This window comes from Nerophis ophidion, linkage group LG06 (assembly GCF_033978795.1).
Source record: "Nerophis ophidion isolate RoL-2023_Sa linkage group LG06, RoL_Noph_v1.0, whole genome shotgun sequence".
In the NCBI taxonomy this organism is placed as follows: domain Eukaryota; kingdom Metazoa; phylum Chordata; class Actinopteri; order Syngnathiformes; family Syngnathidae; genus Nerophis; species Nerophis ophidion.
The window spans coordinates 49,633,637-49,648,053 of record NC_084616.1 but is presented as its reverse complement, the minus strand read 5'-3'; the positions used below and the strand labels follow the sequence as shown (position 1 = coordinate 49,648,053).

Here is a 14,417-nt window from a genome sequence, read left to right as displayed (position 1 = left end):
TGAACTACCTGCTGCCACCTACTGATATGGAGTATTACATGGTTAACCTGCCGAGCTCAATACAGCACAACGGCACATTATTTGTAGATTATAATGATTGATTTGCAAAAAACATTTTTTGGACCAATTAGGTGAAGTTGCAAAATTTCCTGCGGCACACCAGACAGTATCTGCCGGCACACAGTGGTTGAAAAACACTGGTTTAGTACATTCTATTGTAAAACTTTCATTCAGGCCAACCAAATGATCACACATTATTTTATGATTGTGCCACTCTCAGGTATCATGGATATACAGTGGTTATTAATTCATCTCAAAGGGTCTGTTGAAAACCAAATCATATGAACCAAGTATCCACAGTATACCACATCTGTACTTTTTTCTTTAATTCAATAGTGTTATCCACCTTCCTCATCAAAGTGCTGTCACTCTTGTTATACCAAAAAGCAGACTCACAATGACTGTGTGCTTGCACAACTTTGTTTACATCACATGCTCATACACAATATAGCTTCGCTCTCAAGAAAACTAAATGACAGGTGTGGGAACAAGCACTCAGTGGACAGACAGTGGAAGTGAAACTACAAAATAAGAGTATTGGACAGTAACTTAAACACCACACAAATGGTAAGAAACAAGTCAGGTCCAAAATAGTCACAAGGATGTGACAGATTGAGCTGTTACTGTTTGCTACAGCTTTACTTGGCTCTCTGGTGGCTTATCATACAGTTGTACTAAAGGTGGTAATCCCTTGCTACATCACACTTCGAATGTCGCAGCTTCACCACATCGCAGATATAATAATATATGAATATATTTTTTAATCAAAAACGCATATGCTACATGTTTTTGTAACGATTCAAACACCTGCCGCGTCTCACTCTGCGGTGCGCTCCATGGAGCGTACCTCCGGACACGCCCACGACCGTTCCTGTCCTGCTGCAGCCGCGCAGTCGCTCAGCAATCAACACACTCGACACTGATGAGTCTCCTGCCTTTAAAAGCCAGCGTGTCCTGCGTTCCAGCGCCAGAACGTAGCTACTTGTTCAAACCCCGTTTCCATATGAGTTGGGAAATTGTGTTAGACGTAAATATGAACGGAATAAAATGATTTGCAAATCCTTTTCAACCCATATTCAATTGAATACACTACAAAGACAAGATGTTTGATGTTCGAACTCAAAAACTTTATTTTTTTTTTGCAAATGATAATTAATTTAGAATGTCGTGGCCGCAACACGTGCCAAAGTAGTTGGGAAAGGGCTTGTTCACCACTGTGTTACATCACATTTTCTTTTAACAACACTCACTAAACCTTTGGGAACTGAGGAAACTAATTGTTGAAGCTTTGAAAGTGGAATTATTTTCCCATTCTTATTTTATGTAGAGCTTTCAACAATCTGGGGTCTCTGCTGTTGTATTTTACGCTTCATAATGCGCCACACATTTTCGATGGGAGACATGTCTGGACTGCAAGCGGGCCAGGAAAGTACCCGCACTCTTTTACTATGAAGCCACGCTGTTGTAACACGTGGCTTGGCATTGTTTTGCTGAAATAATCAGGGGCGTCCATGATAATGTTGCTTGGATGACGTCATATGTTGCTCCAAAACCTGTATGGACCATTCAGCATTAATGGTGCCTTCACAGATGTGTAAGTTACCCATGCCTTGGGCACTAATACACCCCCATTCCATCACAGATGCTGGCTTTTGAACTTTGCGCCTATAACAATCCAGATGGTTATTTTCCTCTTTGTTCCGTAGGACACCACGTCCACAGTTTCCAAATATAATTTGAAATGTGGACTTGTCAGACCACAGAACACTTTTCCACTTTGCATCAGTCCATCTTAGATGAGCTTGGGCCCAGCGAAGCCGGCGGCGTTCCTGGGTGTTGTTGATAAATGGCTTTCGCTTTGCATAGTAGAGTTTTAACTTGCACTTACAGATGTAGCGAACAACTGTAGTTACTGATAGTGGTTTTATGAAGTGTTCCTGAGCCCATGTGGTGATATCCTTTACACACTGATGTCGGTTTTTGATGCAGTACCACCTGAGGGATCAAAGGTCCGTAACATCATCGCTTACGTGCAGTGATTTCTCTGAGTCTCTGAACCTTTAAATAATTTTACGGTCCGTAGATGGTAAAATCCCTAAATTCCTTGCAATAGCTCGTTGAGAAATGTTGTTCTAAAACTGTTCGACAATTTGCTTACAAATTGGTGACCCTCGCCCCATCCTTGTTTGTGAATTACTTAGCATTTCATGAAAGCTGCTTTTATACCCAATCATGGCACCCACCTGTTCCCAATTAGCCTGCACACCCGTGGGATGTTCCAAATAAGTGTTTGATGAGCATTCCTCAACTTTATCAGTACTAATTGCCACCTTTCCCAACTTCTTTGTCACGTGTTGCTGGCATCAAATTCTAAAGTAAATGATTTGTTTGCAAAAAAAAAAAAAAAATGTTTATCAGTTTTAACATCAAATATGTTGTCTTTGTAGCATATTCAACTGAATATGGGTTGAAAATGATTTGCAAATCATTGTATTCCGTTTATATTTACATCTAATACAATTTCCCAACTCATATGGAAACGGGGTTTGTACTTGTTCAGTGAGCTTCTCACGTCTCTCGTTTCTTTGCTCATGTGCTTCCTTGCTCTTTGTTTCATGCTCACTGTGTCTTGTCTTGTGTCATCATCCAGCAACCCTTCGTCATCCCCTTGTTTCAAGCTGTGTGTCTTGTCTCCCTGGATCCCCTCTGGACTCTCCGCTGCCTTCCTGGATCTCGACCTCACACCTGCCTTTGGACCTTGACGCCTCGCTCCAGCCCCTGACCTCCTGCCTGTCCCTGGACCTCCGAGCCTGCATTGCTCTTTCTGGACTTCCGCACCATTCTCAACACACACCTTCAACACCAACTGGTAACACTCACAAACTTGCTACACATAGTCACACCATATACATTTCGGTTAATCACACACTTCAAACACACACACACACATATATATATATATATATATATATATATATATATATATATATATATATATATATATATATATATATATATATGTATTTTAATAAACACGCTGCAAGCTAGAGCGGTTAGTGCATCTGCCTCACAATACAAAGGTCCTTAGTAGTCTGGGGTTCAATCCCGGGCTCGGGATATTTCTGTGTGGAGTTTGCATGTTTTCCCCGTGAATGTGTGGGTTCCCTCCGGGTACTCCGGCTTCCTCCCACTTCCAAAGACATGCACCTGGGGATTGGTTGATTGGCGACACTAAATTTGCCCTAGTGTGTGAATGTGGGTGTGAATGTTGTCTGTCTATCTGTGTTGGCCCTGCAATGAGGTGGCGACTTGTCCAGGGTGTACCCCGCCTTCCGCCCGATTGTAGCTGAGATAGGCAACCGCGACCCCAAAGGGAATAAGCTGTAGAAAATGGATGGATGGATGGACGCTGCCTCCGTGTCGTCTCCTTCTCCCACCGTGCCGTTAAAGTTTTTGGCCTAAATTAAGTTGTGTTTATGTATTATTTCTATTATAATTCAGAATTTGTCCTATTTTCTCTTAGTGTTATGTAACGCCGATTGACAAAAATTCTCTAAACATTACTACCGTTTCTATTTCCACCTTGGCACTACACTTTCTTCACCGCGGCAATCTCATGATGACCACATTTTGGCAAGACAACTTTTTGATGAATTTCATCTTCAACACAACCCATCTCCACATTGGTAAGCTTTTGACGAGAGTGATTTCACACAGCTGGAGATAGCATCGGCCATTTGGTGTGGCATATCAGACTAACTGAGACTGCTATCAGCTATCAACAGCTGTCCAAAGTGGAATTTAACTCTTTTGATTCACTTTCTTCGGCATCAATATTGCACCTTTGGCTTGAGCAATGTGGAATGACAATGCAGACATATGATGCTAACAACACAGAATGCCAACATCAAAGCTAACTAACTAACCGTAGTTGCGACTGTCTAGGCAACCAAGTTTTTGCAGAACACACGCTGGTGGTTTCACTCAGAGAAGTCCAGTTCTAACTGAGCAAAATTACTCAGGATGTGACAAAGTGTTTCCCACGTCCTGTAGTGGCCGGGTGACGGCCATAGCAATGACACTTGAAGGACTCTCCGGGCTACTATAGTACTGAGTACTGAGTACTGTAGCCTCCAAGAGAAGAGACTGACGACTACTATATTGGGTGAAAAGAGTGTAACTGTGACTACTTTTTACGAGTGTTATTTTATGTGTGGAAGGCTTTAATAATGTAAAAATAAATATTTTGAAGGTTGCAAACAGTTTTTATGCTCGATTCATTCATAATTATCCTGCTTCATGGAAATCTGTTCATCGCACAAAACAAGGGACTTAAAAAAAAAGTGTGTTTACTCTTACCACATCCGACATAGATATCCATCCATCCATTTTATACCGCTTGTCCCTTTCGGGTTCGCGGGGGGTGCTGGAGCCTATCTCGTTGCAGGGCCAACACAGATAGACAGACAACAGTCACACTCACATTCACACACTAGGGCCAATTTACTGTTGCCAATCAACCTATCCCCAGGTGCATTTTTTCAGGGGTGGGAGAAAGCCGGAGATATATATTTTGCAAAACTGAAACTGAGATGACTGATAGGCCCTAAACTGTAAAACAGGGGAAAAAACAGCAATATATTCTGTGTTTGAAAAGGATCTTATCTAATCTGCTACCTCTTAAGGTGACTTTTCATTTGATTTCCCCCTTGCCCTTTTTTCTGTAAGTGGTCACATGATTACCCTCATGCCTACTTGCCCCACAGGCATTCTGACTTTGCTTTGGAAGTGGTCCAGCAATCAATAAAGCCACAACCTCACTGAGACTTTGAAGCATACCAATCACACCAATGATTGATTGATTTAATTTAAAACACACATCGAACCTACGGATGCGCTGTTCACGTCTTGGCTTTAGTGCAGGGCTGAACTTAAAGTGTGAGAGTTGCTGATACTTGCCTGAGAGGCCCAGGTCGTCCTCGCCATTTTCTACTTCCGCCGCAGCTTTCTCCAGGCTGCTGAGCGACTTGCTGCGTGTGCGAAAGTTTCTGAGCAGGTTGCGGTGTTCCTGGTAGGTGATGGGGGGGCTCTCTGGGCTGATGTGGACTGGCCGAGGTGTGCCGTAGTAATTCCCTGAGACAAAGAAAGAAAAGATTGAGTGTCATCTGCTTCAGTGGTGCAAAGAGACGGTATGCACTATGCAGCACTGTGATGTGTTTGCATACCCCTTAAAAAGTATGTAGTTGCGCCCTGATCTGCATTCACTGAGTATAATCGACCAATGCTGATTTATTTTGCAAATACAGGAAATAGGATATTTACATGTTAACTAGCACAGCATGCAGAATATTTATAAATACAGTATATGCAACATCAATCAGCTCATGAAGAAAACTCATTTTAATGCACAAGGCAACATAATCATCCACATCTTACTTTGCTGACGCGGTGTGTCTGTCAATGTCACATGTGAGGCAGGTACGAGGACACAGAATATTGCTCCCATTAAACTCGCATTAATAATGGATGCTAATGCATGCAGCCGTTTTAATCAGACACAGCATTCTGACCCTAACTGGAAGTGGGACCTATGGGACGTCTGTGTATTGAGATATGCCTTTCAAGCTGCATGTCTCATTAATTTTAGTTATGTACAGTAGACTGTAATCTAAGTTTTAACAGAAACCAATTTGAATAATCTAGCATTTTTTTTATCTTTCTGTGAGCAGAGATAAAATCCTTCTCATGCTGAATTATGTGTAATGCTAAATATAAAGCCAGGGCGGATTAGCCTAGTTTAGTAGATTGAGCATGTTTTTTGATAAATAAGATATAATTGTCTATTAGAAGGTATGCAGGGTTACTTGCTGTTTAGGATCAATATTATTAATGAGTCTTTTGAGCACTGTAATGTTTAACTGTATCTTACCTTTTAAGAGTCTTTAAATTTATCTAAAATAAAGTTAACTATGCTATGCTATGCTATGCTATGCTAAATTAAGCTAAAACAAACCAAGCTAAACTCGGACAAACAAATTGAAACTATTTTCTATTTCCTGGTTGAAGAAACATATTCAACAGATCAGTCTTCCAGTGTTCATCCATTCATCCATCCATCCATCCATCATCTTCCGCTTATCCTTGGTCGGGTAGCAGGGGCAGCAGCCTACGCAGGGAAGCCCAGACTTTCCTCTCCCCAGTCACTTCGTCCAGCTCTTCCCGGGGGATTCCGAAGAGTTCCCAGGCCAGCCGGGAGAGATACTCTTCCCAACGTGTCCTGGGTCTTCCCCGTGGCCTCCTACCGGTTGGATGTGCCCTAAACACCTCCCTAGGGAGACGTTCAGGTGGCATCCTGACCAGATGCCCGAACCACCGCATCTGGCTCCTCTCGATGTGGAGGAGCAGCGGCTTTACTTTGAGTTCCTCCCGGATGGCAAAGCTTCTCCCCCTATCTCTAAGGGAGAGCCCCGCCACCCGGCGGAGGAAACTCATTTCGGCCGCTTGTACCGTTATCTTGTCCTTTCGGTCATGACCAAAAGCTCATGACCATAGGTGAGGATGGGAACGTATATCGATCGGTAAATTGAGAACTTTGCCTTCAGACTCAGCTCCTTCTTCACCACAACGGATGGATACAACGTCCGCATTACTGAGGACGCTGCACCGATCCGCCTGTCAATCTCACTATCCATTTTTCCCTCACTCGTGAACAAGACTTCGAGGTACTTAAACTCCTCCACTTGGGGCAGGGTCTCCTCCCCAACCCGGAGATTGCACTCCACCCTTTTCCGGGCGAGAACCATGGACTCGGACTTGGAGGTGCTTATTCTCATTCCGGTCGCTTCACACTCGGCTGCGAACTGATCCAGTGAGAGCTGAAGATCCCGGCCAGATGAAGCCATCAGGACCACATCATCTGCAAAAAGCAGATACCTAATCCCGTGGCCACCAAACTGGAACCCCTCAACGCCTTGACTGCGCCTAGAAATTCTGTCCACAAAAGTTATAAACAGAAGCGGTGACAAAGGGCAGCCTTGGCGGAGTCCAACCTTCACTGGAAACATGTCCGACTTACTGCCGGCAATGCGGACCAAGCACTGACACTGATCGTACAGGGAGCGAACCGCCACCATCAGACAGTCCGATACCCCATACTCTCTGAGCACTCCCCACAGGACTTCTCGGGGGACACGGTCGAATGCCTTCTCCGAGTCCACAAAACACATATAGACTGGTTGGGCAAACTCCCATGCACCCTCAAGGACCCCGCCGAGAGTATAGAGCTGGTCCAGAGTTCCACGACCAGGACGAAAACCACACTGTTCCTCCTGAATCCGAGGCTCGACTATCCGGCGTAGCCTCCTCTCCAGTACACCTGAATAGACCTTACCGGGAGGAGTGTGATCCCACGATAGTTGGAACATACCCTCCAGTCCCCCTTCTTAAAGAGAGGGACCACCACCCCGGTCTGCCAATCCAGAGGTACCGTCCCCGATGTCCATGCCATGCTGCAGAGTCTTGTCAACCAGACCAGCATCCACAGCCTTAAGGAACTCCGGGCAGATCTCATCCAACCCCGGGGCCTTGCCACCGAGGAGATTTTGAACTACCTCTGCAACATCAGCCCCAGAAATAGGCGCCCACCACAGATTCCCCACGCAGTGCTTTGTCATAGGAAGACGTGTTGGTGGGATTGAGGAGGTCTTCGAAGTATTCCTTCCACCGATCCACAACATCCGCAGTCAAGGTCAGCAGAACACCATCCGCACCATACATGGTGTTGACAGTGCACTGCTTCCCCTTCCTGAGGCGGCGGTTGGTGGTCCATAATCGCTTCGAAGCCGTCCAGAAGTCGTTTTCCATGGCTTCTCCAAACTCCTCCCATGTCCGAGTTTTTGCCTCTGCGACCGCTGAAGCTGCACACCGCTTGGCCTGTCGGTACCTGTCCACTGCCTCCGGAGTCCTATGAGCCAAAAGAACCCAATAGGACTCCTTCTTTAGCTTGACGGCATCCCTCACCGCCGGTATCCACCAACGGGTTCGAGGATTACCGCCACGACAGGCACCAACTACCTTGCGGCCACAGCTCCAGTCAGCCGCCTCGACAATAGAGGTGCAGAACATGGTCCACTCGGACTCAATATCCAGCACCTCCCTCGTGACATGTTCAAAGTTTTTCCCGCGGTGGGAATAGAAACTCTCTCTGACAGGAGACTCTGCCAGACATTCCCAGTGTCATAATTTTAAAATAGTAATTTTTTTTTTTTATGGGAAATATCACAGTTTGATACGAGCATAAATGTATGTAAGACTACACTACACAGATGTGGATGGCATTTGAATGATATTTAACTTGCCAGTGTTTAGCTAATGCTTAAAAAAAATAGCTCAAGTCCACCTAATCAAGAGAATACTGTATATGTTTTGTTCCCTAAATAGGCATGATATGATTTTTTTGTTTTGTTTTGTTTACAAAACACAGATTGACAAATAGGTGATTTCCTAGCATTAAATGACTAGATAATGTTATTCAATAATCCTTATGAAATTTGTGAAATAAAATGCCACAATGCCAATGTTACAATTGCACTCAAAATTATTCAACCCATACTTGCCAACCCTCCCGATTGTTCCGGGAGACTCCCAAATGTCAGCGCCCCTCCCGAAAATCTCCCGGGGCCAGCATTCTCCCGAATTTCTTCCGATTTCCACCCGTACAACAATATTGGGGGCGTGCCTTAAAGGCACTGCTTTGGCGTCCTCAACAACCTGTCGTCACGTCCGCTTTTCCTTCAAACAAACAGCGTGTTGGCCCAATCACATAATATATGCGGCTTTTACACACACACAAGTGATTGCAAGGCATACTTGATCAACAGCCATACAGGTCACACTGAGGGTGGCCGTATAAACAACTTTAACACTGTTACAAATATGCACCACACTCTGAACCAACACCAAACAAGAATGACAAACACATTTTGGGAGAACATGTGCACCGTAACACAACATAAACACAACAGACCAAATATCCAAAACCCCTTGCAGCATTTACCCTTCCGGGACGCTACAATATACACTCCCGCTACCACCAAACCCCGCCCCCCACCCTCCCCGATCTCCCGAATTCGGAGGTCTCAAGGTTGGCAAGTATGATTTAAACCCCATCGTAAATTTTATTTATCCTTAAAATGCACAACTTCTGACATATGTCAAAGTCTAGCTAGTATGTTTTGTTTTATTGCAACTTAGAAAAAGAGAGTGATCATTTATGAGTGGGGAATCATTTTGAGTGCAATTATGAGATTACCAACTAAATCCTTGTGAGAACATGTGCAACAATGATTAATTGAATAGATCTTGTAGGTGTGTACCTTTAAACTTCCCACTCTCAAGCAGTGCTCCTGATTCCTCCAGAGAAAAAAACTCCTCGATGGAGACAAAGTTATAATCGATCCCAGAAATTTCTCCAACTCTGGGCGGTCTTGTTGTACCTAGGAAAGGAAAAGCACATGCAATATGAGTCGTACATCAACGTAAGGAGGCTATAAATGTTGTAAGCTCTTAAGTGGATGATATGTCAATTAATCAAAGCCGTCTGCTTGTATCTGGGTATCATAAATCATCATTAGTTTCACGGAGACACTGAGCTCAGTCTTTAACAAAATAGCAACTCAGCAAGCTATAAATAGTCAAGATGACAATATGTGTGACCCACGAAGGCTAACACTCACAGTTGGCAAACTGAGTGTATACGTTATAAATTAAACAAACAAACTGATTTTCTTTTGTCCCTACAGTTAGTCTATGATCCGACTTAACTTACTGATGATCAAAACACCAAGCATTCAGAATGGACCTGATTTATTGCAATGCCAGGTCAATGACCAAAAACGCTTTGTTTTTGCAATATCACGATGATGCAAGCATTTTACCAAAGCTGTTTTGTTTTGGCCAGATCAATACAAAATGAATGAAATATTAATGAGGCACTGTGAGAGTCTTTCTATTGCCATTGCAAGGACAGAGCACTCAGATGATCAATGATCTGTCATCATAATTGATTCACATTGACCTTGGCCTGCAAAAGAGCAAGGAAACAACAATAAAGCATCATTACAGATCCACATGAGAAAGGCCCAAAAAATCCACTTCATGAATATTCAATTTGACCAGGCTTCTGACAATGCAAAGTTTACTTTTGGTCAACATCCTTTGGATTTGCAACCTGACCTGCCAAGCACCTCATCTGAAGTCATTTGTCTCTCAAGACAAAATCCCCCTGAAGCTTCTCTGTGTTCCTGGGAGGGGGCACATGTGATGTCAGAATTGTGTTGGTATGCCCAGTCATACCCAGGTGGCCTATAAAAATGATTAATGGAGTACCCTTTCCCTAGAGCATGAATAGCATTGGCACATGCAAGAAATGGATTTTGCGACAAAAACTGCTCAGTGGACACAACGACACACAGATTATAGACTTATGTTCTGGTGTTGGTGTTGTTGGTTTGGACCACAGGATGCAGAGCAAAGAAGACAAAGAAATCAAAATAGAAGCACCAGGACAGGAAATGATAGAAAACTCTGAAAAATAGCAAACAAAGCCAAAACTGTCATGTGCAATCATGGCACGTAGTGATATTTATCAAAACACTAACTACAGTATACCATTTTTTTAATCAATTCTTTATTCTGCCTACAGAAGCTATTTTAAAAGTTTTCATGCACCAGAATCATATTGAAAGAGATTCTGGTCATTTCCAACAGGACGGGGGGAGTGGTGGGGGTGGGGGGAAGGGGGGTGGGTTTGGCTTCAAGGTTTCTCATTGTAATCCCATTGGGTTGAGTTTTTTCTTGCCCTGATGTGGGATCTGAGCCGAGCATCTTGTTGTGGCGTGTTCAGCCCTTTGAGACACTTGTGATTAAGGGCTATATAAATAAACTTTGATTAATTGATTGATTGATTGATGTTATTTATGCCTGCCTCGCCCTCCAGTCAGGGCTCGAGGATTGTAAATGTTACTGAGTAATGAGTCACACATCAGTGATGAGTCACACATTAAAAGCGTTACTAAAACGGCCTTTTTTCATCTCCGTAATATCGCTAAAAGTTGCTCCAGTTTGTCCACTAGCGACGCCGAGATCATTATCCATGCGTTTGTTACGTCTCGTCTCGATTACTGTAACATATTATTTTTCTGTCTCCCCATGTCTAGCATTAAAAGATTACAGTTGGTACAAAATGCGGCTGCAAGACTCTTGACAAGAACAAGAAAGTTTGATCATATTACGCCAATACTAACTCACCTGCACTGGCTTCCTGTGCACTTAAGATGTGACTTTAAGGTTTTACTACTTACGTATAAAATACTACACGGTCTAGCTCCAGCCTATCTTGCCGATTGTATTGTACCATATGTCCCGGCAAGAAATCTGCGTTCAAAGGACTCCGGCTTATTAGTGATTCCCAAAGCCCAAAAAAAGTCTGAGCGCTATAGAGCGTTTTCCATTTGGGCTCCAGTACTCTGGAATGCCCTCCCGGTAACAGTTCAAGATGCTACCTCAGTAGAAGCATTTAAGTCTCATCTTAAAACTCATTTGTATACTCTACCCTTTAAATAGACCCCTTTTTTAGAACATTTGATTTGCCATTTCTTTTCTTTTTCTCTTCTGTCCCCCTCTCCCTTGGCCATGGATGAAGTACTGGCTGTCCAGAGTCAGGACCCAGGATGGACCGCTCGCCTGTGTATCGGTTGGGCACATCTCTGCGCTGCTGATCCGCCTACGCTTGGGATGGTTTCCTGCTGGCTCCACTTTGGACGGGACTCTCGCTACTATATTGGATCCACTTTGGACTGGACTCTCACCGTTATTTTAGATCCATTATGGATTGGACTTTCACAATATCATGTTAGACCCGCTCAACATCCATTGCTTTCGGTCCCTTAGGGGGTGGGGGTTGCCCACATATGCGGTCCTCTCCAAGGTTTCTCATAGTCATTATTGTCACTGTCACTGACGTCCCACTGGGGTGAGTTTTTCCTTGCCCTTATGTGGGCTCTATCGAGGATGTCGTTGTGGTTTGTGCAACCCTTTGAAACACTTGTGATTTAGGGCTATATAAATTAAATTCTATTGATTGATTGATTGATTGACTTTTAGCTGCATGCTGTGTGCATGCCTGCTCGTCTCTCGGTTGAATATAATTAAAGCTGTGGCTTACCTGCAGGTCTCTTGTCTCCTGAATCTTGGGGTCAAAACTACCGCAGTCATGCGAGTCCGTGACATTAGCTTGCCTAACAGATTTGCTACTGCTACATTTAGAACAGCTGTTTCTTTAATTTACAAATGCAATTCAATTTTACACTTAGCAAACTCATCTTGTGGGCCGGATTGAACCTGTTTGTGGGCCTGATCCGGGCCGCATATTTGACAGCCCTGTAATAGAGCCACATTTGCATGCCGCATTCCGTTACCATGTAACAGAGGTCTCACTCAAGGAGAAGTCAGAAAGCAGGAGAGAATGGAGTTACTGAGGGAAGGAGGAGAGACAGACGCAACACAAAGCGTACATGATCTCAATCTGAACCTCTCCTTCAGGCTTATTAACACTCTGCCTGATCCACCTGCTGATAATGTAGCCAATTATATTTGCAATCTGACTTGTCTATCGGCATGTTCCCCACAGAGTGCGGCAAGGTTATTTTCTGCTGGTCAAAAGTGACAACCATATGCGCTTTCCACAAATAACGGAAGAGATTTGAGGTTTGTGTCCTTCTACCTTTATGCTCCGACATCACATCTCATGATGACACCTGACATGTGAGTAATTCTGCACCTCGCCTGCGGGCATTCAAAATGTCTCCAGCTGATACGGCGTGAGGTTGGTAATCATTATCTATGCAGCCTCCAAAGAGATATAGATGACATGCCCAGGGGGTTGGGGGACGAGGCAAGATGATTATTGACATCTTCCTTGTTCCTTGGCTGTCCCTGTAGGTGTCTCACTCTCAACCCCCTCTGGACTGGAGTGAGATAAAGATGGAGCATGTAATTAAACAAAAGTCCCTATCAACGGCTAGACAAAGCTGTCTGTCAAGATCACGGCACACAAACCGCTAATGATGTTGAAAAGGCCACATACTTTCTCTCTCAGACACAAACACACACACACACACACACACACACACACAGTGACGGAGCCAGCATACCAAAATAACTAAATGATGATGATTCTTATCTGTGACTGCAATTACTGAAGTCTTTTGTGGGGAGAGGGAGACGCCGAGAGCCTTGAAACGATGACGTTGCTTCTGAATTAGCCCTGGGCACACAAACAAATGCTACTGTGAGAGTGACGTGAGTTTCTGAGAATCTATTTTACAGGAGAAAGGCACGGGAAGGAAACAACCAGTAAAGCTAAAACAAGCTTGACTGAAAATGAGTGCTGTCCAATGATTACAATATTTAATCAGATCCATCTCCGAATTGCTGTGGATTCATTTTGAATAATCACTATTAGATATAATTTGTTTTTAATCTATTTTGTAATCGAATTTCATTTAGATTAGATAGTACTTTATTTATTCTGTCAGGAGAGTTCCTTCAGGGTAAATTACTTTTTCAGCACAATCCCATTCAAGATCAAACAAACATTACAGGGAGACAGAACAGGATCGCTGACGGATCGGCCGGCTTCCAGCGCCCCTTACAAAAAAGATGAGATACAGGTAAACAGGGGGGGAGGGAATGGGAGAAAAAAAATAGAAGATTAAAAAAAGATTTAAAAAATCAGTCTTAGCCTGGGCCCTGGAGAGGGGGTGCAGACTGAGGCCAAGGGAAAAAAACAACAATTCATTGCCATAGTACACATCCCTCTTACATGTGTGTAAGAGGGAAACATCAAACATCAAAGAACACAGAGGACATTAAAGACATTAAAGCAGAAGATACAACCAGACACTTCTACATACAGCTATGAATAAAAAGTAAAAGAAACATATCCACTGCGGTGGCCTCTGCGGTGTTCCACGCCATCATCCGCTAGGGTGGAGGGAGCATGGCCAAAGACAGGAGCAGACCCATCAAAGCAACCAAGACAGCCGACTCCACTCTTGGCCAGTGTCCAGTCCGCATGGATGAGCGATGATACGTCCAAGGAGACTGACGTGTCCGACACCTGCTCACTCAGCCAAGACACCGCGAAGCCTCTCCGTCCCAGCGCTCAGTGCCAGCTCCGCAGCCCTGTCCCCTCATCCGCATCTCCTCCAGTCCCTCCAAACCGACTCCGATGTGGCAGACACCCAGCAGCTGGTCTCCATGGCCAAAAGGCTCCCGGGAGGCAGATCCAAAAGTCC

General features: G+C 44.1%; 1 protein-coding gene across 1 annotated transcript in view; it reads right to left on the bottom strand.

Moving 5' to 3' along the window:
- Positions 1-14,417, bottom strand: part of LOC133554867 (membrane-associated guanylate kinase, WW and PDZ domain-containing protein 3) — a 117,366-nt gene that overhangs the window by 40,467 nt on the left and 62,482 nt on the right. Inside the window, exons 4-5 of the mRNA XM_061904103.1 lie at positions 9,435-9,554; positions 5,016-5,193 (exon numbers count right to left, since the gene is read on the bottom strand). Coding sequence (XP_061760087.1) covers positions 5,016-5,193; positions 9,435-9,554 — 298 coding nt within the window. The remainder of the gene's footprint in view (positions 1-5,015; positions 5,194-9,434; positions 9,555-14,417) is intronic.